General features: G+C 59.7%; 1 protein-coding gene across 2 annotated transcripts in view; it reads left to right on the plus strand.

Annotated features, from left to right (window-relative positions):
• STARD8 (StAR related lipid transfer domain containing 8) overlaps positions 1–23,740 on the plus strand; it is a 62,152-nt gene that overhangs the window by 9,868 nt on the left and 28,544 nt on the right. The window contains exon 3 of one of the 2 annotated variants that reach the window (XM_062006294.1): positions 4,911–4,944. In XM_062006294.1, the coding sequence (XP_061862278.1) occupies positions 4,911–4,944 (34 nt within the window). Of the gene's footprint in view, positions 1–4,910; positions 4,945–13,143; positions 13,338–23,740 lie in introns of those variants that run through there. The other variant, XM_062006298.1, reaches the window with a different exon arrangement.

The following is a 23,740-nucleotide window of genomic DNA, read 5'->3' on the forward strand; positions in this document are numbered from 1 at the left end:
TCACTCTATTTCTGTCCCTGATGTCTTCCTGTCTTCCAGCATCTTGGGGTCCCTTGTGCACAAAGCCAGGCAATCTGAAGGGGGCTGTGACAGGCGGGAGCAGCAGTGGAGGCCCCAGGTCAGGCAGGAGTGTTCTGCTGCAGTGCTGGTGCTTCTGGGGGCCCAACGCTGTGTCCCCAGCTGCCAGCACTGAGGTTTGGCAGTAAGCTGGTGCTTGTTCTGAAATAACCTTGTAAATCACCAGCTGGGGAGGGTTCTTATGTGCCTGCAGGAAGACTCCTCACCTGGGGCCTCTGCACCAGCTGGTGTGCACAAGTTTGTGGCATTCACTTTTCAAATGGTCCTTCTTGTGAACAAATACAAAGCTCTCTCCAGTGTTTGTGGAAGGAAGGAGCTGTGAATAGAATCAGAGGGAATGGCCAGGCCTCAGCTGATGCCTGTGTGGTGGATTTCCTGCTGTTTTTGTCCGTGCTGGGGTCCCACCTGCAGGCTTGCCGCAGGTGCCTGCGGCCCTGGCTGCAGCGGTGTGCCTACGGTGACCCTGGCTGCAGTGGTGTGCCTGCAGTGAGCCCGGCTGCAGTGGTGTGCCTGCGGTGAGCCTGGCTGCAGCGGTGTGCCTGAGGTGACCCTGGCTGCAGTGGTGTGCCTGCAGTGAGCCCGGCTGCAGTGGTGTGCCTGCGGTGAGCCTGGCTGCAGCGGTGTGCCTACGGTGACCCTGGCTGCAGTGGTGTGCCTGCAGTGAGCCCGGCTGCAGTGGTGTGCCTGCGGTGAGCCTGGCTGCAGCGGTGTGCCTGAGGTGAGCCTGGCTGCAGTGGTGTGCCTGCAGTGAGCCCGGCTGCAGTGGTGTGCCTGCGGTGAGCCTGGCTGCAGCAGTGTGCCTGCGGTGAGCCTGGCTGCAGCAGTGTGCCTGCGGTGACCCTGGCTGCAGCGGTGTGCCTGCAGTGACCCTGGCTGCAGCGGTGTGCCTGCAGTGACCCTGGCTGCAGCGGTGTGCCTGCGGTGACCCTGGCTGCAGCGGTGTGCCTGCATTGAGCCCGGCTGCAGCGGTGTGCCTGCATTGAGCCCGGCTGCAGCGGTGTGCCTGCGGTGACCCTGGCTGCAGCGATGTGCCTGCGGTGACCCTGGCTGCAGCGATGTGCCTGCGGTGACCCTGGCTGCAGCGGTGTGCCTGCGGTGACCCTGGCTGCAGCGGTGTGCCTGAGGTGAGCCTGGCTGCAGCGGTGTGCCTGTGGTGAGCCTGACTGCAGCGGTGTGTGCAGAGGCCGTGGGCTGCAGCGGGGCCATCCAGGGACAACGTGACCACACGGGTACGGCTCGTCCCTCGGAGGGGACGGCATTGGGAGCCCTCTCGAGTGCATCTGTGACCGCTACTGGTGAGCTGGAGCAGGGGCTGGAGTGAAAACCTAAACCATCTGGGGTTTGGGTTTCCAACGTCCTACATGTGCCTTTGACAGCGAAAATCCCATTTCTTCGTCTCGGAGGGTGTTCCTTTTCCCTCGCTCCTTCCCTCTGCCTGGGAGCAGGAGCGCTGCTGGGGCAGGAAGCGAAGCCTGGAGCTGTTTAAAACTCGCAATCTTGAGGGAATTTCAGTCTCCGTGCAAGCCTGTTCACAACCAACTGAATAACGGTGCAGGGTTTGAATCGCCGGCCCGCCTCCGCCCTCCCTGCCTCCTCCCTCCCTGCCTGCCTCCCTGCCTGCCTGCCTCCCTGCCTGCCTCCCTGCCTGCGGAGCTCCCTGTGCCGAGCTCCCGCCGCCCGCTCTGCCCCGTCCCGTGCTGTGCAGCAGCCATGGGGGTACTGCGGGGGGCCCTCCCCGGCAGTGCCGCCGATTAGGGGGCCCTGTGCCCGCCCTCCACCATGCCACTGCTGGATTTTTTCTGGGCTTGCTTCAAACGAGCCAAGGTAAGGAGCCGGCTGTTTAAACGGTGCTTGTCTCTTGACACCCTCCTCGTCTGAGGAGAAGCTGCCGGAAGGGCCAGTGGGGGAGGCGTCGGTGGGGCTGAGGCTGTGCACGGCGCCTGGCCTCTGCTCCGGGGGTGGCATGCTCACACCCCACCTACACGTGAGAGGTTAAATGGATGGGCTGCATGAAAGGGTAAATTTTGGATGGGCTGCATGTGGACATGTTGGTCAGCGTGCCCTGCGCTGGTCAGCGTGCCCTGTGCTCGCTGCCTGACAGCAATGGAGCTGACAGCCCAGGGCCAGCGGCCCTGAGGGCAGCAGGGTGCTGCGCCCCTTGAGAGCATGGATGGGGCTGCCCCACAAACTGAGGACACCCCTGAGAACCGGGGACATCCCTGAGAACTGGGTCTTGCCTGGAGGCTGGGGCCGCTCCTGGCACACAGCGGGGCCACGTTTGGCTTTGCCCACCCGGAGGGATGGGGCTGTAGCAGGATGACAAAGGAGCAGGGAGACGGGAGGCCCCAGGTTTTTAATTTCCTGCAGCAGTGGTTCTCGTGGCATCTGGTATTTTTCATTTGGGTTTAATTCCTCATCTGCCGCCTTAATAATGTGCACCTCTCCCTCTCTAGCTGCCCTCTGCTGTGCAGGGTTTGTTGTATCGCAGTGTGCTGGTAGGTGTGCGTGGCAGGTTTGGAGGTATGGTTAGTATGGATTTTAGGAGCTTCAGATTGGGAAGAGTAGTGAAATCCCTTTCCAGTGGGTGCTGCACACCGGCTGTGTCAAGCGAGTGGCTCTGCCGTGCTGAAATGGCTGTGGAATGCACACTGTTCCCCGGGGCTTTCAGTGCAAAGCTTAAAATAGTTGAGCCTAAAAATGACATTTGTGAAATTCATTAATAATATTAGTAGCTGTCTTGTCCCTGCTGTCTCCAGAGAGCTTAGCGAGTCCTGTTAACCCTCCTGCTCCCTGACAGCTGCATGTCATCATTGCCATTGTGCTCACAGTGCCAGGGAACCAGGGACCAGCCCCTGGATCCCCCCAGGACAGGTACAGCTCAGAGGGAAGGGCAGGGGTGCAAGTGCCTCGGCTCACCACCTCCAGCTGCCTGCCATGGGGAAGGAACCTGCTTCTACACATGTAAGCAGAGTGGTGCTTCCCTCGGAGAAGGGCCCACAAGGAAGGATGGGGGACTTTGCCTGAACGAGACCTTCCCCATGCTCAGAGACAAGGGCCAAAAGCAGGTTTCTGCATTTTGTGCTTGCTCATTTAGCTCAGCCCATGAGGCTCGTGTTGAATTTGGCCCTGCAAAGCCCCAGAATGGCAATAAGGGTCCCCATGGTGTGTGTTAGAGCTGCTTCCCTCCCAGGTTCAGGAGTGCTTATGCTCTTTGCAGAGCTCCCTTCACTGGGTTGAAGTTTCTAGACACTCTGCTTGCAGCAGCACGGGGTGTTTTGGCAGACATGTCATTTCTGTCTCTCTTATTGGTAGTCTGCTGTTCCAGTATTTCCACCTCACTTCCCAGCAGCAAACAGACCTGCCTGATCCCCACCTGGGTCCCACAAGTACCTGGGGAGTGCAAGGCTTCATGAGAGGGGCTGCCAGGGAGCAGCTTTGGGGGAAGACCCATGAGACGAAGGCCACCACCCTCTTGCTTTCCTTTGGTGGGCACCGATGGCCTTGTGTGGGGCTGAGGCTTCTGCTTCAGCCTGGTCTCCCATGTCCCTCCCCATGGCAGTGTTGCTCAGCTACTTGCCATGAACAGTGGAGGAATTTCCCAAGGAGGGAGAAATGTGCAGGGCTCTTTCTGGGGGATTAAAGCTTTTGAGGTTAAATGACGTGGAGCTGTGGCTGGTGGAAGATTTTGTGGGAAAAAGAAGGGCCAGGACACGATGACAGGGGAGAGGAGGCTTCCTAAAGCTGCCTTGGCACATGGACCAGCCTTCCCTGCCCTGCTATGTCCTGGGAGACCAGCCCCAGCTCGTCAGTGCCGGACCTTGCCCCGCTCCGTGGGCACCAGCCGTGTGTGCCAGTGGAACGGCTGATGTCTCTAGAGCTTGTGGGAGCAGCTGTGACAGGGCCCAGCCATCGTCTCCCTGTACAAACATTTTCATCTCTGGTGCTCTCCAGTTGTCTCCACGCTCCCTGTGCTTCAGCAATGCCAAAGGAGCCGGAGGAGGCTGCTGAGTTCCCTGCTGCAGCCCTGGCATGCTGTGGGTTGGCAGCGGTAACCCCAGCCCTGCCATGGGCACCTCTCAGCAGCCACTGCTGCAGGAGGCTGTCAGTGGGGAGATGGTTAAGCCCATCTGCCCCCAGCGATCCCCGGCAGGAAGAGGGATCCCAGGTGGCCGTGGGAAAGGCTGCTCTGCAGCGCTGCATTCCTGCAGCCATGCGGCCACCCTGTGTGGGGGGCTGCAGCTGCTGCACAGGGCCTCGGGCGGGACTGGGGGGGAGCCTGGGTAGTGCCAGGACCTGCCCCTCCTGCTGCCCCAGCTCTGGGCCAGTTGCCCTGTGCTGATGAGGCTCCAGCAGCTGTAAATCCCGTCTCCCTTGGCTTTGTCCCTGGGAAGTCGAACCCCAGACAATCGCAGCCCCTGTGTGTGGTGCTGGTGGCCCCTTTCCCGCCCCGCGTGCTGTGCCCGTGGGGAGGCTCAGGGAACCAGGGCCTGGACTGCTTTCAGCTCCTCTTTCTGTTTTCTCCTTTCCTTTGCTGTTGACTCCCTGTGTCTGCAGACATACACTCTGCTCCCAGAGCAGTTAATGCCACTGAGATGGGGACATGTTTGGCCCTGATGTTTTAAAGCCAGTGTGGCTGATGCCCTTGGGACAAGCCTTTTCTAGAGCTTTGCTTGTCCTCAGAGCCGGACCAGGCACCACTGACCCCATCTCCAGTCCTGGCAGAGAGGAGGCTGGAGTGTGAACTAAGCCCAAGTACAAGTGTAGAAGTCCATAAGTGTGAAAATCAACAAGACAATGAAATGATTTCTGTTCTTTTTTCTTTCTTCTCACAGTGTTTCACGTTGCTAGAAGATAGAAAAGATGCAGGTAAGGTGTGATAATGTTTTTCGGGGCAGGAATGCCAGCACTGTAGGGTGGGCAAGGGTTACAAGAGCAGGACTATCCCCTTGCTGGGTGTCTTTTCTGCCAGCACTATGTTTTTTTCCCCCAAACTGTTGTTCTTCAAAGGGGCAGCAAAAGCACTTGGTGCGAGGCAGTGCCAGCCCTGTGTGACTGAGATGTCTCACCACCGGCAGCCTGGCGGGAGGGGCTTGTGGTGCAGCTCTGGCTGATCTGTGGTCACTGTGTCCATGGGCTGCATCAGCACTAAATGTCCCTCTGCAAAGGTAGGGGGTAGGTTGGGGATCAGGACCACCCCACCATGGGGGCTCCTGTGTGCTGGGGAAGCTGGAGGCTGGCAGTGGTCTGTGGGAGGTGGAGAAGGTGTGCGCCTGCGGGGCTGGGGACGGCTCGTGGGCTCCCCGACAGGACAGAGACAGCCACTCATTTTAAGAACTTCAGGGTCCCACTGCCAAACTTATCTGCAAGGGCACTGCCAGCCCAGCTGCTGCTCTGCCAGCTGCCAAGGAGTGCTCTGCATCTGGCTTTGTCCTTGTGTCCCACCTTGGAGAAACAGCCCCACTGCCAAGCCCGGCCCAGCTCAAAGGCAGGATGGGCAGAGGTGCTGCAATGCATCCTTTTAGCAGTTGGTCTAACAGAGGCACTTTGCTCAGAGACACCTCCAGAAGTAAACCTTGCCCAGTCCTTCAGTCAGCCTGTGGTCTCAAGCTGTCAGGAGCTCTGGAAGCAGAGGGACCCTGGAGCTCTCCTCTGCACAGGGCCCAGAACAGGTCCCACCGAGGCCGGCTCTCGGGGACAAGCAGGGCTACCCATGCTGGCAGTGCAGCCTCTGGCGCTGGGGAATGGGAGATGCTGCCCTGCAGGGAGCCTGTGAGACGAGCCCAGGGATCTCTGAGCAGTTCCCATAACTGGGGGCAGTGCTCCAGCCTCTTGTTTGTCATCCATGTAAGGGTTAGGTGAGCACTGAGCTTGGCTGGCACAAGAGCCCAGGAAGGCTCTGGGCCACAAAAGGAGCTTTGTGAAGGGAGCTCCAGAGGTAATCCTGGGTGGTCTCTCTTGCCCTTTCATGGGAGAGATTGACAGCATGAATATCAAGAGCTTGTCAAAAAGGGTTAAAGAGCCCTGTGCAGGCCAAGAGCAGGGAAGGCGCCTACAGATCACATCCATGGCAGTCTGCAGCAGCCTGGAGCCTGCAGCGTGGAGCCCAGTGGAGCATGGCTGAGGCTCTCCCTCCCATGGGGATCATGCTGGGCTTGCGGCAAGCCTGCCATCAGTTATATCCTCTGCTGGGCTTTTTAAAGCTCTGAGGCCAGGGCAGTCACCTGCTGTCCTTTTAGCTGACCATCCTCAGAAGATGCTCTGGTAGATGAGTCACTTAAGGAAACACCCAGACATCCAGGCCCTGTCCCTGCCTGCGAGCAGCCCCTGCCCTGCACTCCGGCTGCACCGCTCTGCTGCTGCCCACCACCCTCAGCACTGCCGGGTCCACCGTGCTCAGCCCTCCCAGCAGGAACAGGGGAAACAACTTGGATCTCGTCTCTGTTCTTGGAGGACACGTTTCAGTGGGAGGAGGCGGGGATCAGCCTCCCCCTGGGACGGGCAGCCCCAGGCTGTGGGACACGGTGCTGACGGCATGGCCCCACCATCCTGTCCTGTTCTACTGGAGCAGTCCCAGCTGGGACCGCGTTTCCATGGACTTCCCAGCCCTCTGCTTCCTCTCTGACATTTGCTTCCCATGTATTGTTCTGCACAAAGCAGAGGAAAGGCTCACACACCGGCCGTGTTCGCCAAACCTGTGTCCTCCAAATAAACTCCTGCGGGCAGCAGCAGCAGCAGGGGCAGAAGGAGCAGCAGCAGCAGAGGCAGGGACAGGGGCAGCAGCAGGCCTCTCCCGAGGCAGGGACAGAGCACGCCTGCCTGTCCTTAAGCACCAGCATCCTCTCCCTGCCATGGGACGGGACAGAGCTGGCGGCTGCCGTCAGCACGGCTGGGCAGTGGTGGTAGCACAGTGCTGCAAACGTGGCTGCTGCGCTGGATGTGGCGGAATGATAGAGAAAACGAAGCATGAGGGCCTCTGCTGAACTTTTGCCCCTGCATGAAATAATAAGGTTGTATTTACCCAGCATCTGGATCTCCAAAAATAACCTGCTAAATTTAGCTGTTGTTGATACGTTGTCACAGCTGAGTTGTTCTCTCTTTACACGAAAATCTCTTAGGCTGGTTCTGGGGGTTTGTAGCACAAGTCTGGCCTGAGCCTCGCCTGGCGTGTGCCTGCATGTTCACAGCTCTGGGTTTTGGGGAGAGAAGGCAGGGATTTGGATCTGTTTTTCTGTTATTGCCTGACCAGGTTGAAAGGGAGAGAGACTGGAGGGCTGGCAGGGTGGTCACCATGAGGCTGTGTAGCCATGCTGGGACTTGCACCACCTTGGCACCAGGGCAGTGCTGGGGCTACAGTATCCATGCAAGGGTGGGATGCTGGCTGTGGTGTCAGGGACCTGTTTCTGGGGAGTGGGAGGGATGCTGGGATGCTGTATGTGGTGTCAGGGACCCATTTCTAGGGACTCCTGAGCTCCCTGAGACATGGCTGCCTGTTGTGCGGTGGAAAAGGTAGTCATGGATTGTGGTTGAAGAGGTTGGAATGAACTGAATGTGATGATCAATGGTTTCAGTGTGACGTGATGAGAGGGACCCTGTGTTGTTCCTTCCTCTCCCCTTTCCACCACAGGGTCAGTCTCAGGCTCGGCTGGTGAATGACACCGGAGCACCAGCTTCTGTCCCAAGCCACCTTCAGGTCTGTCCCGGAGCCGTGCTGATGCTGCCCCAGGGACTATGGCTGCAGGGCAGGGGCTCCAGTGCAGATGCTGGGAGCTGCTTGCAGGGCAGGGGCTCCAGTGCAGATGCTGGGAGCTGCTTGCAGGGCAAGGGCTCCAGTGCAGATGCTGGGAGCTGCTTCTGCAGTGGCACCCTTGGGTGACTGCGGGAAGCGCCGTGGCAGTGATGCAGTGTGCACAGCACTCCTGCTAGTCTCTTGGCCTGCTGCAATCTTAAACTTTTGGGTTGTTCTCGTGTCACCTTTTTGCTATTGAGGGGCAAATGCAGAGAGCCTGAGCAAATTCCCTTTCCACCTGGCTTCCACAGAGAGACAACTCATGCCACCGTGGCTGGCTCCTGAGATGAGCTGAGAACGGGACATAAGAGAATATATGTTCAACAAAAGGGAACCCCCACATGGCAACACTTTGGGTGTTCCAATAAATGATTGCGGGGAAACTATTTGTTGGAGGCCTCTCCAGCCCACAACATGAGGCCTTTTCTTGTCCTTGTTTCCCTTCTGCCTGTAAACATTTCTCTTAACTACAAGCTGGCGCCTGCTGCTGATCCCCTTCCCCCAGCCCATCTCCTCTGTCCTTCTGGGACTTTAATTTCAAGGTCTGGAAGATTTTCTGTTTCCTGGAGCTAGCAAAATGCAGATAACCCCCATCTGAACAGCAGGATCCTGTCACACCTCGGGTGATTCTCTTTGAGGGCCGGGAAGGAAGAGCCTTGGCTCAGGAGAGGGTTTTCCCTGGCGTGAGGGCTGCAGCACTGTGGCAGTGCAGGGTGAGAAGAGACCAGGAGCCTTCGGCTGCCTCCTGCCCAGGACAGCACCACGTTTTTCCCATGGCAGCGAGAAGTGATCGAGATGGGCTGGAAGGAAATTGTGGGCAAGAAAGTACATTTATATGTGCATCCTCTGGGTAGTTTGCGTGGGACCAATAGGCTGAAGAGGGAAGTGTTGAGTGTGGTTGCTTCCTTGAAGTCACAATGAGAAAACACATCGAGAACTGACAGAAACACAGTGCCATCTCCTCTGCCAGGCTGCTCTTGCATCTGTCTGCTAGAGCAAAGCCCTTGTCTGGACTGGGGGACCTGCTTCTGTTTGTAGGGAGCTGTAACAGCAGCTGTAACACCTCCCCCTGATGTAACTGGAGGAGGCTCTGGCGCGGGTGGGTGAAGCAGGAACAGTTGGGGTAACTGAGCTGGTTGCTGCTTCTCATTGCTCACCAACGTGTTTACCTTCCAGGAGCTGGGGGCTTTTTGCTCTGGTTCAGCAGTGGCCACATAATCCAGATTCCTCAGATAAATTCCTCCTGTTTCTCTGAGATCCTGGCTGCTGTTTTAATTGCCTGGAGCTCTGGGCCAGACACAGGACCCTTGTTGCACAAAATGAGCTCCCATGAATGATGCTGTTGTGCATATGTCTCTGAGTTTCTCTTTTCCTCCCTCTTGCCCTCCTCCCCTGGAAGCTGGGGAATTCAGTATTGGTGAAATCCTGCCTGCTGTACTGATGCAGCTGGCGACACAGGCTCCAGCTGCTGCTTTGTGTGTGCCAGTTCACTCCTTTCCCCTGATTTTCGTCTCATAAACAGAGATATTGAAGCCATCCTCCTCCTCTCACTCGCTTCCTGTTGGTGCTGAGGCCCTGGGCCGAGCCCAGCGCTGGAGCATCCCAGTGGCCCAGGAGCTGTTCTGTGAGGGGCCAGGGATGGCTGTGGGGCTGTGCCTCCCCTTCTCCCTCAGGGCTGCCTGACGCCCAGCGTGACCTGCCTGCAGGCGATGCTGTGCCGTGAGCTGGGGGCCAGGTGGTCGGAGTGACAGTGGTTGCCAGGTTCCGTGTGCCGCAGAGGGTGTGTTGGGCGTTTGCAGGGGTGTTGGGGATTCTCTGCTGGGCCTGGGGCTCACGGGGGGCTTTGCTGGGGACCAGGTGGGCTGAAGGGCTGCGGTGGCAGCGGGGCAGGGGCTGCTTCTACAGCTGAGGTCTGAGCAAAGCAAACAGGCGCTCTGCAGCATGCAGCTGGAGAGCGGGACAAATGGGCACTGCGAGGTGGGAGAGGGGCAGGTGCTCAGGTGTGGGGTCAGACCTGGATGAAGCTGGTTCGTGTGACAATGTCTCAGGCTCCTGCTGTTCCCACTCTGCGGCCGTGGGAAAACAGGGAACGTGAGTAACATTTGCCGCGGGCACGGGGCTGTGGGTGAGCTGACCCCGGGACGCTCCCTTCCGCCTTGTTCCTTTCTGGGCTCGGTTTTTATTTACACACCTGAAAGAAAACGGTCACTTGTTTGTTTGTTTGTTTGTTTTGCTGTTTATTTTGTTTGCTGGAGAAAGAGAAGCAGGTCAGGGCCCGCCGGGGATGCTGGGGGAGGTGTCGTGGGTTTTGTTTCGCGGGGGGGGAGCAAATGGGGCAGAGGCGCGTCTCTCGCGTGGGCTCCCGGCACCTTGCCCCGAGCGCAGCCGCGGCGGCTCGGCTGCTGCCTCTGGGGCGCGGGGCCAGCAGGGGGCGCCCTTCCCGCGCCGCCGCCGGAGGTCCCGGGGGGTGTCCGTGGGGAGGGTCCCGTGGGGGTAGTGCCGCGGGGGCGCGCGGGGGCTCGGGACGCTGTAGCCCAAACTGCTGCTGCCCCGGGACGGGGCCCGGGACCCCCCGGACTCTGCGGGCCGGCGGTGGCCGAGGCGGCGGGGAGGGGGCTGTGCGCGTCCTGTCGTCCCCGCGTGTGTGGGATGAGCCGCGCGTGTCCGTGCGCACGCCCGCGGGGGCTGCGCCGCTGCCGTCTGTCCCCAGAACGAGCCTCTGCGGCTGCCGTGTGGCACGGCCCGTTCTGCTGCCGGAGCCTGTCCGGGTGGGCAGGGCTTTGGGCGCTGGCAGGCGCGGGGGCTGCACGGGCAGCGGGACTCAGGCTGCAGCACCCGAACTGACGCTGCCCGCACGTCTGTGTCTCGGGCCGGGCTGTGTCTACACACTGCCCTTGATCCGTGGGGTCAGAGTCCCACATGGAGTCCCCTGGCTCAGCCCCGTGCACCCGGCCAGCGCTGGGCTGCCTGCAGCTCCTCTGACCCCCCATTTATGGTCCCCTCAAATGTTATTCCTTTAGAGCCCGTTACCGAAGCTTTCCCCGGTTTGGGTCTTCCCACCCTCCCTGCTGGGAGGAGAAAAGCGGAGGAGGCAGCTCCCCAGCCTGGTCACCCTTCCTGACATTTTTTCCCAGTCTCCAGCCAGCCCCAAAGGGCTTTCGTTGGCTTCTTTTCCTCCTCTTTCTCAGCGACGCCCCGAACAGCCGCTCTCCCCTGGGCAGGGCTCCTCCAGCCCCCCGGGACGTGCTCTGGCCGCGGCCACGCTTCCTCCCTGCGCGGCCCGGGAGCGCAGCCGGCTCCGGGCTGCCCCGTCCCCTTCCCTGTGCTCTGCAGCTCCCCTGCAGCGCTCCGGGTCCCAGTCCCTCGGCAGCGGGCGGGCCGCAGGCAGCGTTAACCCTTTGCTGGGTGCCCTGCGGGGGCCCGCGGGCGCCGCGCCAGTCCCGGCACTGCGCTGGCAGCTATTAATATCTCCGGGCATGAATGCGGCCCATTCATGGGGGCTGGGGGGAGCGTGCGGTGGGACTGAGTTCTGCTCCTCCCAGCGCCCGCCCCAGCTTTCCCGGTACGAGGGGGGTAAACGTGTGCCCGCGGGGCCCGGCTGCCACTGCACACTTCGGTCCTGCCCTCTCTGCCGCCTGTTTATAGCCGTCTCCGGGAGATTTCCTGCCTCTGCCCCCACACCCTCTCCGTTCCCGCTTTGCAGGAGGAAATGAGTGGAAAATGCTTGAAATCATCCTCTGAGCCAAATGCTTTTTTCCACTGGCCGTCACCGTGCTGCTGGGCTGCCCGGGAGCCGGTGCTGGGCTCTGAGCTGCCGCAGTGCCAGGCGAGCCCCCGTGAGCCCGTGGCAGCGCACAGGGCTGTGAGCTCTGCCCTTTCCCAGCTGTGCTCCCCATGCTGGGAGCAGTGCTGTGGGGCTGTGCCACAGCTTTCTACCCCTTTCCCAGCGATATGGCTGCAATACACTGTCCTCCCTCTATCCCCGGGGTGCTGTCTTGGCAGCTCCTTGGACCGACCTTCTGCTGCTCTACGCCAGCGCGGCTCCCTGGGGCTGGCCATGAGGGTGGCACGGGCTGCTTGCCCTCCAGCAGCAGGAGCCCTTGGCCCCCCTGCCTACCCCCAGCCCCTGGCTGGCCAGAGGCTCCCTCACACAAAGCTGTATGAAGACTTTCAAGTCAACAACAGCCTCATTGAGAGGCCTCTGTTGCTGCGAGCCCCTTCCCTCCAGAGGAGAGGCCGCGGCGTCTCGGGCTGCGGCGGGGAGCAGAGGCGGTTGGGAGGTGGTGGGAAGGAAGGAAGGAGATGTGCATCAAAAGCCTCTCAGCCTGTGAAAACAATAGAAATAACACTGTCCTTTTCCCCTCATCCTCACATGTCAGGGTGCTTGGGCAACCCTCCAATCCCTGACAGTAATTTCAAAAGAAAAGTGGTTTTGTGGTCTCTGCTGTGTTTCTGCCTGTCCCCACACCCAGTCACAGCACTGCCTGTCCCTCCTCGAGCTGGATCTCTGCTCTGGGTTTGCTGACAAGCCTTTTGCCCAGTGTTCTTCTGTTCCCTCTCATGCTCTGCCTCCACGCTTCTCCCATGCTCAGGCTGGTGCTTCCTGACCTCCAGCCGTTTTGCTCTCCACCTGAAGCACTGTTTTTAGCTCTAAGACCCTCTGTTCCTGACCCTCTCCCCTGTTTTATTCTCCCCTCTCTTGCAAATAGTCTGCAGCTAGTCACATTACCCATGACACAGGTCTGGGACCCAGCAATCGGGTCGTGAGAAGGGTGTGTGCTGTGTGGAGGGTCTTGCTCCCTGGATGCTGTTGAAGCAGTAACTACCGAGCAAGAAAATCCCCTGCAGCGTGAGGGAGATTTTTGGGAAAGGAGTCCCGCGGGAGCAGCCTCTCCATGTCTCGCAGCCTCTCTGTGTCTCGCAGCTCTGCTCCTGCCACCGGCTCGGTTTGATGGCCAGCTGAGGTTCCGTACAGAAACCGTCCTGGGGCTCGGCTTTAGGGTGGAAACTCTCCGAGGGACCCCCCTTTTCCCCCGCCGGGTGCTGAGCCCGGCGGGAAGGTCGCAGCTGTTCGGGGTCCTGGTCCTGTGGCAACCAGCCCTGGGTCCAGCGTGCCCGCAGCCAAGCTGCAGCTGCCGGTGTGGAAGCGGCGGGAGGGAGGGAGGCGGCTGTGCGGGGCGGAGCACGGCCGGGGCGGGATGGGGCCGGGTCCCGCAGGTGCGGTGGCAGCCCCTTGCCCGGGGGCGGCGGGTGGGAGCTGCCGGGCCGGGCCGCCCCGGGGGGCGGGTTGCGGGGGCGGGCGGGGCTTGGCGCTGCAGCCCCGCACCTGCCGCGCTCAAACCGACAACGGCCGCAGCGGCGGCACCGCCACTCTCCCCCCTCCCCGATTCCCCCCAATCCCCCACATCCCCCCTCCTCCGCTCGCCCAGACTCGGCCGTTCGCCCCCGGCCCCAGGGCACGGCACAGCCAAAGGTAACGCGCGGTTTCGCGGGAGGGCGGGTGTGTGGCGTACGGACAGCAGCTGTGTTTCTGTTGGGGAGGGGGCGCGGACGGGGGCAGGGGCGTGCGGCACCCCCGGGCCCGCTCCTGGCGGAGCCGCTGCCGCCGCGGGCCGGGGCCGTCGGGCGGTACCGGCTGCTCGCACCGGGTCTCTGCGGGCGCACGGACGCGGTGCCGCGGTGAGATGGCCGTGGCTGTGGCTGCTGCCGGGGAGGAGGAGGAGGAGGAGGAGGAGAAGCTCGGGGCTGATGCGCGTTTCCCGACATGGTGGGGCTGTGACCGGATCCCGTCACTCCCGGCTGAGTCACAGCAGCGCGGGGGGCAGAAGCCATTCCCATGCCGTTGCGGCGGACGGCGTGCGGGGCTGCCGGGCTCCTGGGCGACCCCCGCGCTGCCGGCAGGGATGCGGACGGGCCGCCTGCGGGGTTCGGGCCGCACAGGTTTTCCCAGGGCTCCTGGCCCCTCCTTGAGCTGTGATTACTGACAATTAAGCGGCGCTGGAAAAGCGCAGGTTTGCCGTTCGATCGAGTCAGTGAGTTCGTGGGAAAACTGCGCTGACGTCGGGAGGCTTCGGATCGGGCCCTTTGCGCGGGGGCGGGGGGGCTGCACTCCGCATTCTCGGCGCCGTGGGCACGTGTTTCCAGGCGCTGGTCGCTTTTGAAGATCTTTGTCTTTGATGGAAATGAATGGGTTTGCCGTGTGTGCACAGTGTGTCACGTTGTGCCCTCGCACTGATCTGTCAGAGCGCGCTGCCAAGGTGAGAGGCGTTTCTTTCAGGGGCTGTTTGATCCCGGCTGACTTAAACACCAGCTCTTTGTGCGTTTGCCTTTGTGATTTGTGTTTCGGAACGGCTCCTTGGTGCACAGGGCAGGGGAGCCTCTTCTTTGAAAGACCCTCGTGCAGTTGCAGGATGTCAGAGCACATACCGTGATGTTGTTGGCAGAAGTCTGCGTTCTTTTCCATGGGCATACTCGCATTGTTATCAATGGATGGGCTTTTTTTCCATATGCATTTTAGCTGCAGGGGGGTTAAGGCAGGAGGCAGCGCTGCTGGAGCAGGCACTGCAGCCCCTCGCTGCCCTTGGCATGTGGCTGCCAGGGGGCCTGGTCCTCACCATGAGCTGGGCAGGGGACAGGGCTCAGCTCAAACTCCCTCAGCCTCTCCCTGTTCCTGGAGGGACAAAATTAGCTCTCATCCTTACGCCAAAAGCTCGTCAGTGATTTCCTTATGTGACAAACCACTGAGTCCCGTCACAGAGCAGGTTTCAGACCTTGCTTCTGAGGAAGTGCTTCCTTGGAGAAATACTTTTCCAATAACAGACCAAATAATAAATCCAGTCGTGCTTCTGCTCAGCATTCTTTGTCTGCATTGTCTCAGATGTCCACATATGAGTGTATGTGTGGGACAGGCTGCCAGCGATTCGGTTTCGCAAGAGAAGAAAATATGGTTGTGCCTAAGGGGACTTCAGCACTTCCCCTTGGCTTTTGTACTGGTTTCAAAAAGACTCGAGGGTTCTCAAAGTCAATGGAAGTGGAGTAGGGCAAAGAAAGGTTGCCCTTTCCCTGAGGGTGTAGCAGAGGTTGCTTCATGACTTTGCAGTGGTGGAACAAGCCGACCTGACAAGTGGATCAGCACCAAGCCTGCGGGCACTGCGGGGGGTGCCCAGGGTGGGGAAGCAGGAGGGGAGGTGCTGGAAAGCAAGTGCTGCCCCAGCTGCACCATCCCAAGGAATAGGGTAAATCACCCCCAGGAGAGAGGAGAACTGAATCTCCTTTCTTGGCTGTTTGTTCCTTAAAGAGCCTGAGACAGTTTGCTCATTGCAGGGATTTGCAGAGCTGCATTTGCACTTGGAGTGCTTTCGGAGGGCATTTGCATTCAGATGTATGTGGGAGTTTAATCCTCCTAATACAGGCAACTGTGGCAGTGAGGCTTGGGGGCAGGAAATGCCTCCTGGCACAGCTGGGTGGCCTTGGCTGTGTGGGCAGCTGGAGAGGGTCCTGCGGGGCAGCGGGACCTCAGCCCTGCTCCGGGGCTTGTCAGCCCAGGGTGCCTCTGGGACCATGGGTATCTCCTTCCATCCTGAGAACGGAGATGTTGCTCCATCCCTCTGCCCACCCCATTTGGTGAAACGTGTTGCTGGAGCCCGGGGAGGAAAGCCTAGTTGGTTTTGTGGGTGTGAAAGGCTTTCAGGGGCAGACTGTGGGCTGCAGAGGCCGAGGTGCCACTGAGGCCTCCTGTCTCATGCTGTGATGATGCTGCTGCAGCAGCAGCACCTGGAGAAGCAGCACCTGAACCGTGGGCACTGCCAGCACTGCCCAGGGACAGCTGGGACCGGAGCTGAGGCACGAGTGGCGGCTGCTGCATGGAAGTGGGTCTTCTTCAGCTTTCCTTCATCTGCACGGAGCGTGAGGGAGGGGTCTGGTTGCATTTAGCGCTGTAAGAAAGGCAGCTTGGGAAGCAGCCGGAGCCATGGTGGAGGAGCCGGGCACTCACCTTTGTGCCGAGCTCCCTGCTCCGCAGGGCACCGGCAGCGCAGCGCGGCCGCATTCCAGCAAGGCCGGGGGTCTCCGGCGGGTTAATGATTGAGCCGCAATAACCCTTGTTGTGTGAGACTTGCTGAAAGTCACCTCTGCGTGGTTACATTAACTTGTGCGGCCGCTGGGGCTGGCTGCCGGCCTTTAAAGAGACAGAGCCTTTTCCTGCGTCCTGAGCAAGTTCATTTTTAGGCGCGGGGAGCGATGGCTTGTGGCTTCTCGCTGTCTGTTTGCTCTCTGATGAGCGTGGCAGAGCCCTCGCAGGGTCCTGCAAGCAGCATTGTCAGTGCTGTGGAGCCCCCCTGCCCGCGGCTGGCCCTGGATGCCGACCCCACGCTCATGGAACGCGCTGCCCGCAGTCCCCCGGCCCTGGGCCGTGCAGCCCCCGGCTCTGGTCGCTCGGCTGTGGCAGCGCAGCGGGTGTCTCGCCAGCCCTCTGCTCTTCCTGTGCCACTCAGTTAATGATCGACAGGGTGCCCGTGCCACGTGGGCACCCAGCGCGCGGCGGTTTGCCAAGGCGGTTGAGGGATCCCTTATCAGAACAGCACACCCGTCACCCGGTGCCAGTTACAGGCAGAGCAAACGTTAACGGCTGGTGCCACGAATGGGCAGCACCAAGCGCAGCAGCTTCGGGCCTCTGGGAGTCTCGGCCTTTTGTCTCCCGCTTCACAGAGGCACGTGTCCAGCTCCAGTTCCTTGTGCTGTCCCATGGCCCAGCTCAGCCGTCCCCTTCTGTGCCTTCCCCAGTGTCCCACTCACAGGTCCCATGAAATGCCCTGCTCTGTGTCACAGGTTGCTGCTGTTGGTCACAGGCAGCTTGTGGCTACCAAAACCTGCTGACCAGGTAGGGCCAGACTGGGATCTGGTGTCATATCTCACGTACATGAGATGCCAAGGTGCAGGTGGTTCCTTGGCAGAGTCTCCTTGAGCTGGGTCTGGAGGTTATGTGGGGTTTGGGAGCTCAGCCAGTGGGCAAACGCTCACTACTGTGACTGTGACTGTTGTGCTCAGTGCAGGGACAGCAGTGGGAGCTGTCACTGGGACTCCAGGCTGATGTTACACCCATCCATGACCTGTGTGTGGGGTGAGAAGGGAGGTGGCTGAGTGGGGGTCCTGACTCAGCCTGGTCCAGCACTGGCTCTGCCCCTGCCAGGCTGCCAGCCTGGGGAGGATGCAGGGGGAGCGATGCAGTGTCACAGCCTGGGGTGCTGCAGGAGGGACAAGCCTTCTGTGGGGTCTACTCCTGCTCTGCCATTTTTTTCCCCTGTCTGTCCAATGTGGCAGGAGTGCCCAGGCTGCTGAGGTGCCCAGGCTGCTGAGGTGCCCAGGCTGCTGAGGTGCCCAGGCTGCTGGGGTGCCCAGGGGGACTCCCAGGAAGGCAGCACAGGCATGGGGCGAACATCTGGATTTCCATGGACCCTGCGGCCAGGGCCTGGGCCTCTTGTTGCTTAATTGGGAGCAGGAGCTGGGCGGCTCCTCCTGGGACAGCACACTGCTGAACCCAAGGGGCCCAGCACAGCGCTGGGGCCGGGTGTGCCGGGGGATTTCCTGCCCTTTATCTGGGAGGGAAAAGCATCTGAGTGCAACATGTGCACGCAAGGCCTGCAGAAAGCCTGTGCCTGCTGGGCTCACCATGCCTGCTGGCAGCAGCCAGGGATGCCCCTGCTCACAGCTCACTGCAGCAGCAGGGACCAGCGCCACTGTTGAAGGACTCAGCACTGCTTGTGGGTGGCAGGGGGAGAGGAGTGGCCCTGCAGGCCATCACTGCTCAAGGGCCAGTCATTTGCAAAGGTACATGATGGGGTTTCTGATCTCTCTTTCCTCTCCACCATGAATTTTACTAGAATATTTTTGCTGCTGTCAAGGGCACAAGTTCAGCCTCTCAAAGCCCTTTTGTCTGGGGCTGCTCAAGGAGTCACGCTCTCTCCCATTCCTTCTGGGAACAGCAATAAGTGGCTTCTGCCACAGCCCATGCTGGGTCTCACTGCTGTGCTGATGAGTGTTTTGGGGAGAGGAGGTGGAAGTGGCGGCCCCGTGGCAGGCAGCTGCCTGGGACCAGATATTTGTGGAGCCAGGGCAGCAACTCTTCAGGCCTGGAGGGATCTGGCCCCAAGCTGTGAGCCTCCCACATGACTGCAAGCTGTGCAGGGGTAAAGCAGAGGGGCTCTGGGGCTTGTCCCCCTTCCTCCTGTCTTCCCACCAGAAGCCTGTGTCTGCAGGGTGGGTGGCTGACAGGCAGCAGCTCAGCTGGGGGCTGGGGAAGGAAGTGTGGGCAGAGAGCACCAGAAAGCAAGTATTTAAAGGAAAAAGGAAGGAAAACCAGAAAAAGATTGAAGAGGATGAGGCTTGGCTGCAAGCTCTGGGCTAAAGGCTGAGTTAGGCTGGGGAGGGAGGTGGAGAAGTCTCTAGGGCTGCAGGTGAGCCTTGCTCAGGGGGGCTGGTGAGGGCTGGATGGGGGTCAGTTCCTTCTGCTACTCCCGGAGAAACTGGCAAGGCCACGGGCAGTGACAGAGGTGTCATGAGGCTGTGGGATGGTGACGCTCAGCAGTGAGTCCAAGCACACTTGACCTTGTTTCATCAATGTCATTGGGCAAGAGCCGTACGTCTGGGCAGCCAGGGCTGGTGTTTCGGCTTCACTTTCCCAGGCAGAGACCTGCCTCAGGGCTGCTGCACGGCCTCCTGAGCAGAGCTCCAGGGAGGCTGTTCCCTGGCGAGGGCTCAGCAGAGCCTCCTGGCCGTGGCACACACCAGCCTGGCTGCCCAGGGCTGCAGGATTTCTGCTGGGGTGAAGCCCTGGGAGCTGTGGTGCTGCAATGTAAGGAGCAATGGTTGTCCTCCAGCTAAAAACAACAGGCTTTTTAAAAAAGGATTTGAAGGACTTAAGTGCCCTCGGCTGCCTCCGTTCCCCCAGCCCCAGGAGCACTCCGAGGGCAGCCTGAGCGTTGGGCTGACGGCATGGCAGAGCTGACGTGTCCTGGCAGCAGTTCAGCCTCTCCTTTCTTTCATTCACCAGCCTTGTGCCCATCTCCACATCTCTTTATCTTCACTTGCAAGTGCTCCTCGTTGTTTTGCTGCTGCTTTGGAGCAGAGAATGTTTCTTGTGGGACGGTTGGTGGTTTCCGTGGTGCCTCAGTCTCTGCCCGCGGGGCAGCTGGCAGCTGCCTGGGAGCCACCGCAGAGGGACCTGTGCCTTTGCAGTTTGGCTTCCCGAGGCCTCATCCTGCCAGGAGGACAGATGAGTGCTGTGTGTGACCCTCCTGTAACGGGGCTGGCCATGTGACAAGCAGATGGAGGCTAAGCTGAAGTCCACATAGATGATTTGCCCGTGTGATTTGCTGTAGGACATCGTGGTGTTTCCTCCCTGTCTGTCTCATGGCAGAGGAGCGAGTGCAGCATGGTGCCCATGGATGGCCGTGGGGTGCCCGGGGCAGGGCTGGGAGTGCTCAGGGCTGCCCCAGTTCACCTGGCCCCAGGTCCCAGCACACACCTCTGTGCTTCACATGGGTCAGGCTGCAGCGGCTGGAGACCTCCCTCCTGCACACTGCCTGTGGCCACAGGACCTCTGCTGCCTGACTTGTTCTTCCTCAACACCTTCCATGTGGGTGTCTCCAGAGGCTTTATGTACAGAATGCATACTCCATCACTGGGTGTCCTTGCACAGCTTGTCTCAGCTGAGCCAGGACAACCCTGCTCTCTTGCACTCTGCTTGGCTGTTGCAGAAGTGTCTCTCCCCTAGAGAGCTCTCCAGGGTGACTGCCAGCTCCTGAAGCTGTCTGCCCTTAGGGATCAGGGCTGCTCACACTGGGTACCTCCATCTGTGAGGCAAAAGATCCCTGCCTGAGCAGAAGTGGCCTCTCTTCTCACTTGGCAGGCAGCATCTTCTGCTGAACCTTTGACTTGTGCTCCGGACAGACATTTGCTTTGCAGCCAAGTGGAAGCTGACCCCGCTGCTTCCCTTTCCCACGCCCAGGTCCTGCACACACCTCTGCAGCATGAATTTGCCAGTGCTGCTGCTGTTCAGAAAAACAAAAAGCAACAAGTATTTTAGGCATTTTGCAGCAGCAGCTGAATTGTATCAAGCCACTCTGTGCATCTGAGACTTAAAGCCCTGAGTATACATTTTTTAAGGGGCACGTTTAGGGAGGAGCTGCAGTCTGGGGACAAGGGAAGTGCTTTAGGGAATGCAGGGAGCTGGGCCATGCTCTTGGCTGAGCTTCTGGCTCGACTTTGCCTCAGCTTCCTCCTCTGTAGAAGACCAATAGCCGAATTGCCTTCTGTGTAGGTTGTGAGCTGTGAATGCCTGGGCAATGCTCCCGAATCCTGTCCTTTGGTTTACTGCTCCCAATCCATCACCGTTCCTCTCCAGCAGTACCCGTGCCCATGGCAGTGCCTGTGCCTCGGTGCCAGTGTTGGCCAAGGGCTCTCCTGGGGTGCCAGATGGTCTGTCTGCTGCCCTGGGTCCCCAGGGGGGCTGGGGGGTGAGCTCTGTACTCCCTGTGCTGGGCTGTTTGCTCTGGAGCCACCTTGACTGTTCAGAGGCAGCTGTCTCTCCCTGTCCTGCCTCCCTGGGTTTCTTCTCTCTTTCCTTTCCTGTGTGCTAGGCCAGGCTGTTGATGTGAGAGCAGCGTTTGTACCTGCTGAGGCTCTGTCAGTGGCTTTGCTGGGCCCTCGCAGGGAGCCCCATGGGCAACCTGGGCAAGCGTGTCCTGTGGGAGGGCTGGTGGAACAGGGCTGGGCTGGGGAGGTGCAGGTGCAGCCCCAGCCCCCTGCTGCATGGGGCAATGGGGCCCTGGGAACACCAGCAACCATGTGAGCTCCTCATCTGCCCAGCGGTGCTGGGAACGGGGCCGGCGCTTGTGCAAGATCCAGAGCGGGTCCCAGTGAGTCTGCTTTAAGGACCAGGCACTCTCCTTGTCAGAAAGAGAGTTTGCATTTGGATTATGGAGTTTTGGACCATTTTTGCTCAAGGCTTGATGATGCTGGAGGAACATGGGGACCTCTGGCATGAGGCTTCTCCGGCATCGCTGGTCCAGAGCACAGACACCTTGAAGTCCCTTGAGGTAGACGAGTGGCAGCATTTGCAGCAGGGAATGAAAGGGTTAAAGCTGCCTTGCAGGGGGAGGTGTTTTTTTTTTGAAAAAAAAGCTATTTCCTTCGAGTTGAGAGTTGGTTTATTTTCTGGGCATTCTCCGGGACTCAGGGAGGTGCCTTTTCTTTAAGGCATTTCCTGTAAGCAAGTTTATATTTGGACTGGGGAGGGTGGGGAGAGGAGGTGGGTGCTGGGGAGGGGTCCCGTGGCCACAGCCCAGTGATCTCACTTCTGGCTCCTTCTCCTAAGTTGTTGGAGCTGGCAGGGGCAGTGCAGTGGCCGTGGGACAGGGCAGTGGCAGGGGATCGGGGCCCAAAGCAGCCATTTGCACTGGGAGCTCAGAGCCAACAGGACAGTGTGAAGTTGCAGGGCACGGCCAGCCCTGCTTCACCTTTAAAATAGGAACAAAATCCCATTACCAAGCTCTGTCTCCACAACCCCCCCTCCCCCTGCCTTCTCATGGGTCGTTGCCCCCTTGGCACGTGTTAGAAATGGGGGCTGATGCCCAGCGCAGGGGCCTGCACAGAGCTGGGGGCCCAACGAGTGCCCTGGGTTCCTCTGCAAACAGAGTTACTGGGCAGTTTCCTGCTTCAGGCTGCTCTTGTGGCACTGCTCTGCCTTGCTGTGCCCTGCCATGCCGTGCCACACCACACCACACCATGCCAGCCACAGAACCATGGGACAACCTTCCCATTCTGGGCTGGTCGCTGCCCTCTGCTTGTGGCTGATGGAGGGTGAGGGCTGCTCATTCCTTGTCTGCAGGAAGCCCCAGCAGGGAGGAGCTGTGCTCTGGGAAATGCAGCTGCTGCTGGCTGCACGTGATCTGGGGTGAGGGCTCGTGATCTGGGGTGAGGGCTCGTGGTCTGGGGTGAGGGCTGGCGTCAGCCCCGCTGTGTGGGTAGCAGCTCTGCTGGGGATTCCTGTTGTGCTGGGCCAGAGAGCAGCTGCCTTGGGCTTGGAGCTGAGGAGCTCTTGTGTTTCTCTTCCCTCTCCTTGCCAAGTAGTGACCTGCTAAGACACCATCAAGTCCTTTCCTAGTGTCTGTAGATTAGCATTTGGAATTTACGGGGCAGACGGGTTTGTCTTCATCTGACTGAGCACTGCTAACACCACGCTGAGCACTGCTGTCTGTCTGGGTCCCAGAAGCGGTCAATGCCAAGAAAAGCTGACCTGTCATCCCCTTCCACCCTTGAAGGCCATTTTCCTTCCCTTACCTTTAAGATGATGAAGATAAGTGCTGTTGGACCCCAAAGTTTGACCTCTATCTGACTCTATTCCCTCCCCCAAGATGGCTTTGATTTCCATTGAAAGCAAAACCGACCCAGCAGGTGTGGTAATGTGTGAGACCATCAACATGTGCTGTGCTCTGGGTGTCTGTGGTGCAGACTGAACTGTTTTCCCACTGATGTTTGATCAGAGCTGGATCCCTGTGCAGGGTCCCTGTGCCTGCAGCCGGAGCCCCGCTGCCCCGGGCTCCCATTGTTCCCCATGCCAAGTTTCTTCTCTCCCGTGTTGTTTTCTTTTTATTACTGTGATTTCCTAAGATCGGAAGAGGCGAGTTATGAAACTGGAGTTATCCAAACACGTCTTGTTTGAAGATAGCGTTTCATCCAGCAGATGCAGCTTCCTGCTCTGTAAATGGTTCTCATTGTTTCGGGTTGGCTCCTGGCCCCGTCTCTGCTGGGGCCACTGGCAGCATCCCCCAGCTCTGGCAACCTGAGGCGTGGTGGTCCCAGCCACCAAACGCTGCTGGCTGTGAGGTGGGGTGGGAAGAGTGAGCTGGGAGCACTGGTATTGTGTAGACAGCCTCTGAGAGCATTTGGGAGGCTCATTGGGTGCTGCCCTTTTGCACAGGTGCCCACTGCCAGGCTGCTGCTGGGGGACTGGTCTGGGTGGCCACTGCTCCAGCCAGGGCTGCCCAGGGTTTCCAATATATGCCTGCTCTTCCAACAAGACTCTGCCTGGGGAGGCCAATTTGTGGTTGTTGTTTCACACCTCAGGTGTGTGCTCCAAAGATCTGCCTTGCTGACAGTTGCTGGTGGGCTCCCGCACGTTGGAACAGGATTCAGCCCGTGCTCGGGTGCCCACAGTTGAAGGGGAGATGAACCACGGCCCAGAGAGCAGTTAGAAAGCACAGTGCTGGGACCATCACCACTCTGACAGCTTTGGGCTGCAGACTGGCATCGTCCTGTGCTGGGCCATGGACCACGGCAGCCACTGGCCTGATGGTTGGCATCCAGATTGCAAAAGAGGAAAAAGCCTGGGAAGAGTGGGTGAATAAATCGAGATGGTGCAGGTCACTGTGATGAGGATCATTCCCAGCACAAAAGGAGCTGCATAGTTTTGAACTCTGCCCTGGGCCCTGTAGGGGGTTGGGAGATGCCCCTGGGTGCCTGCCGGCGGGCGCTGCAAGGGACGGTGCTGGCGAGGCAGCTCAGGCAGGGCTCACGCTGGTGGCCACGGCTATTCCCCACGCTGCCGGGGCTGTTTCTGCCCAACGGGACGTGGGAAGCGTTGGGATGACCTGAACTGATTTTCTTTCAAGTAGTTTTGTCGTCACTGGGAATGGGAGAGCGGGGCCTGTGTTGCTGGGCAGCCACTGAGCCCTCGGGCAGATGTGCTGGCCCTGAAGGAGCAGGAGGAGGAGCGTTTGCTCAGCCAGCAGAACTGCCTCAGCCGGGGCAGTCAAAACCTTCCCTGCATCAGGGTCAGGGGCATTTGGTATTGGCTGTGTCTGTGCCCTGCCCTCCTTT

This window comes from Colius striatus, chromosome 13, assembly GCF_028858725.1.
Source record: "Colius striatus isolate bColStr4 chromosome 13, bColStr4.1.hap1, whole genome shotgun sequence".
In the NCBI taxonomy this organism is placed as follows: domain Eukaryota; kingdom Metazoa; phylum Chordata; class Aves; order Coliiformes; family Coliidae; genus Colius; species Colius striatus.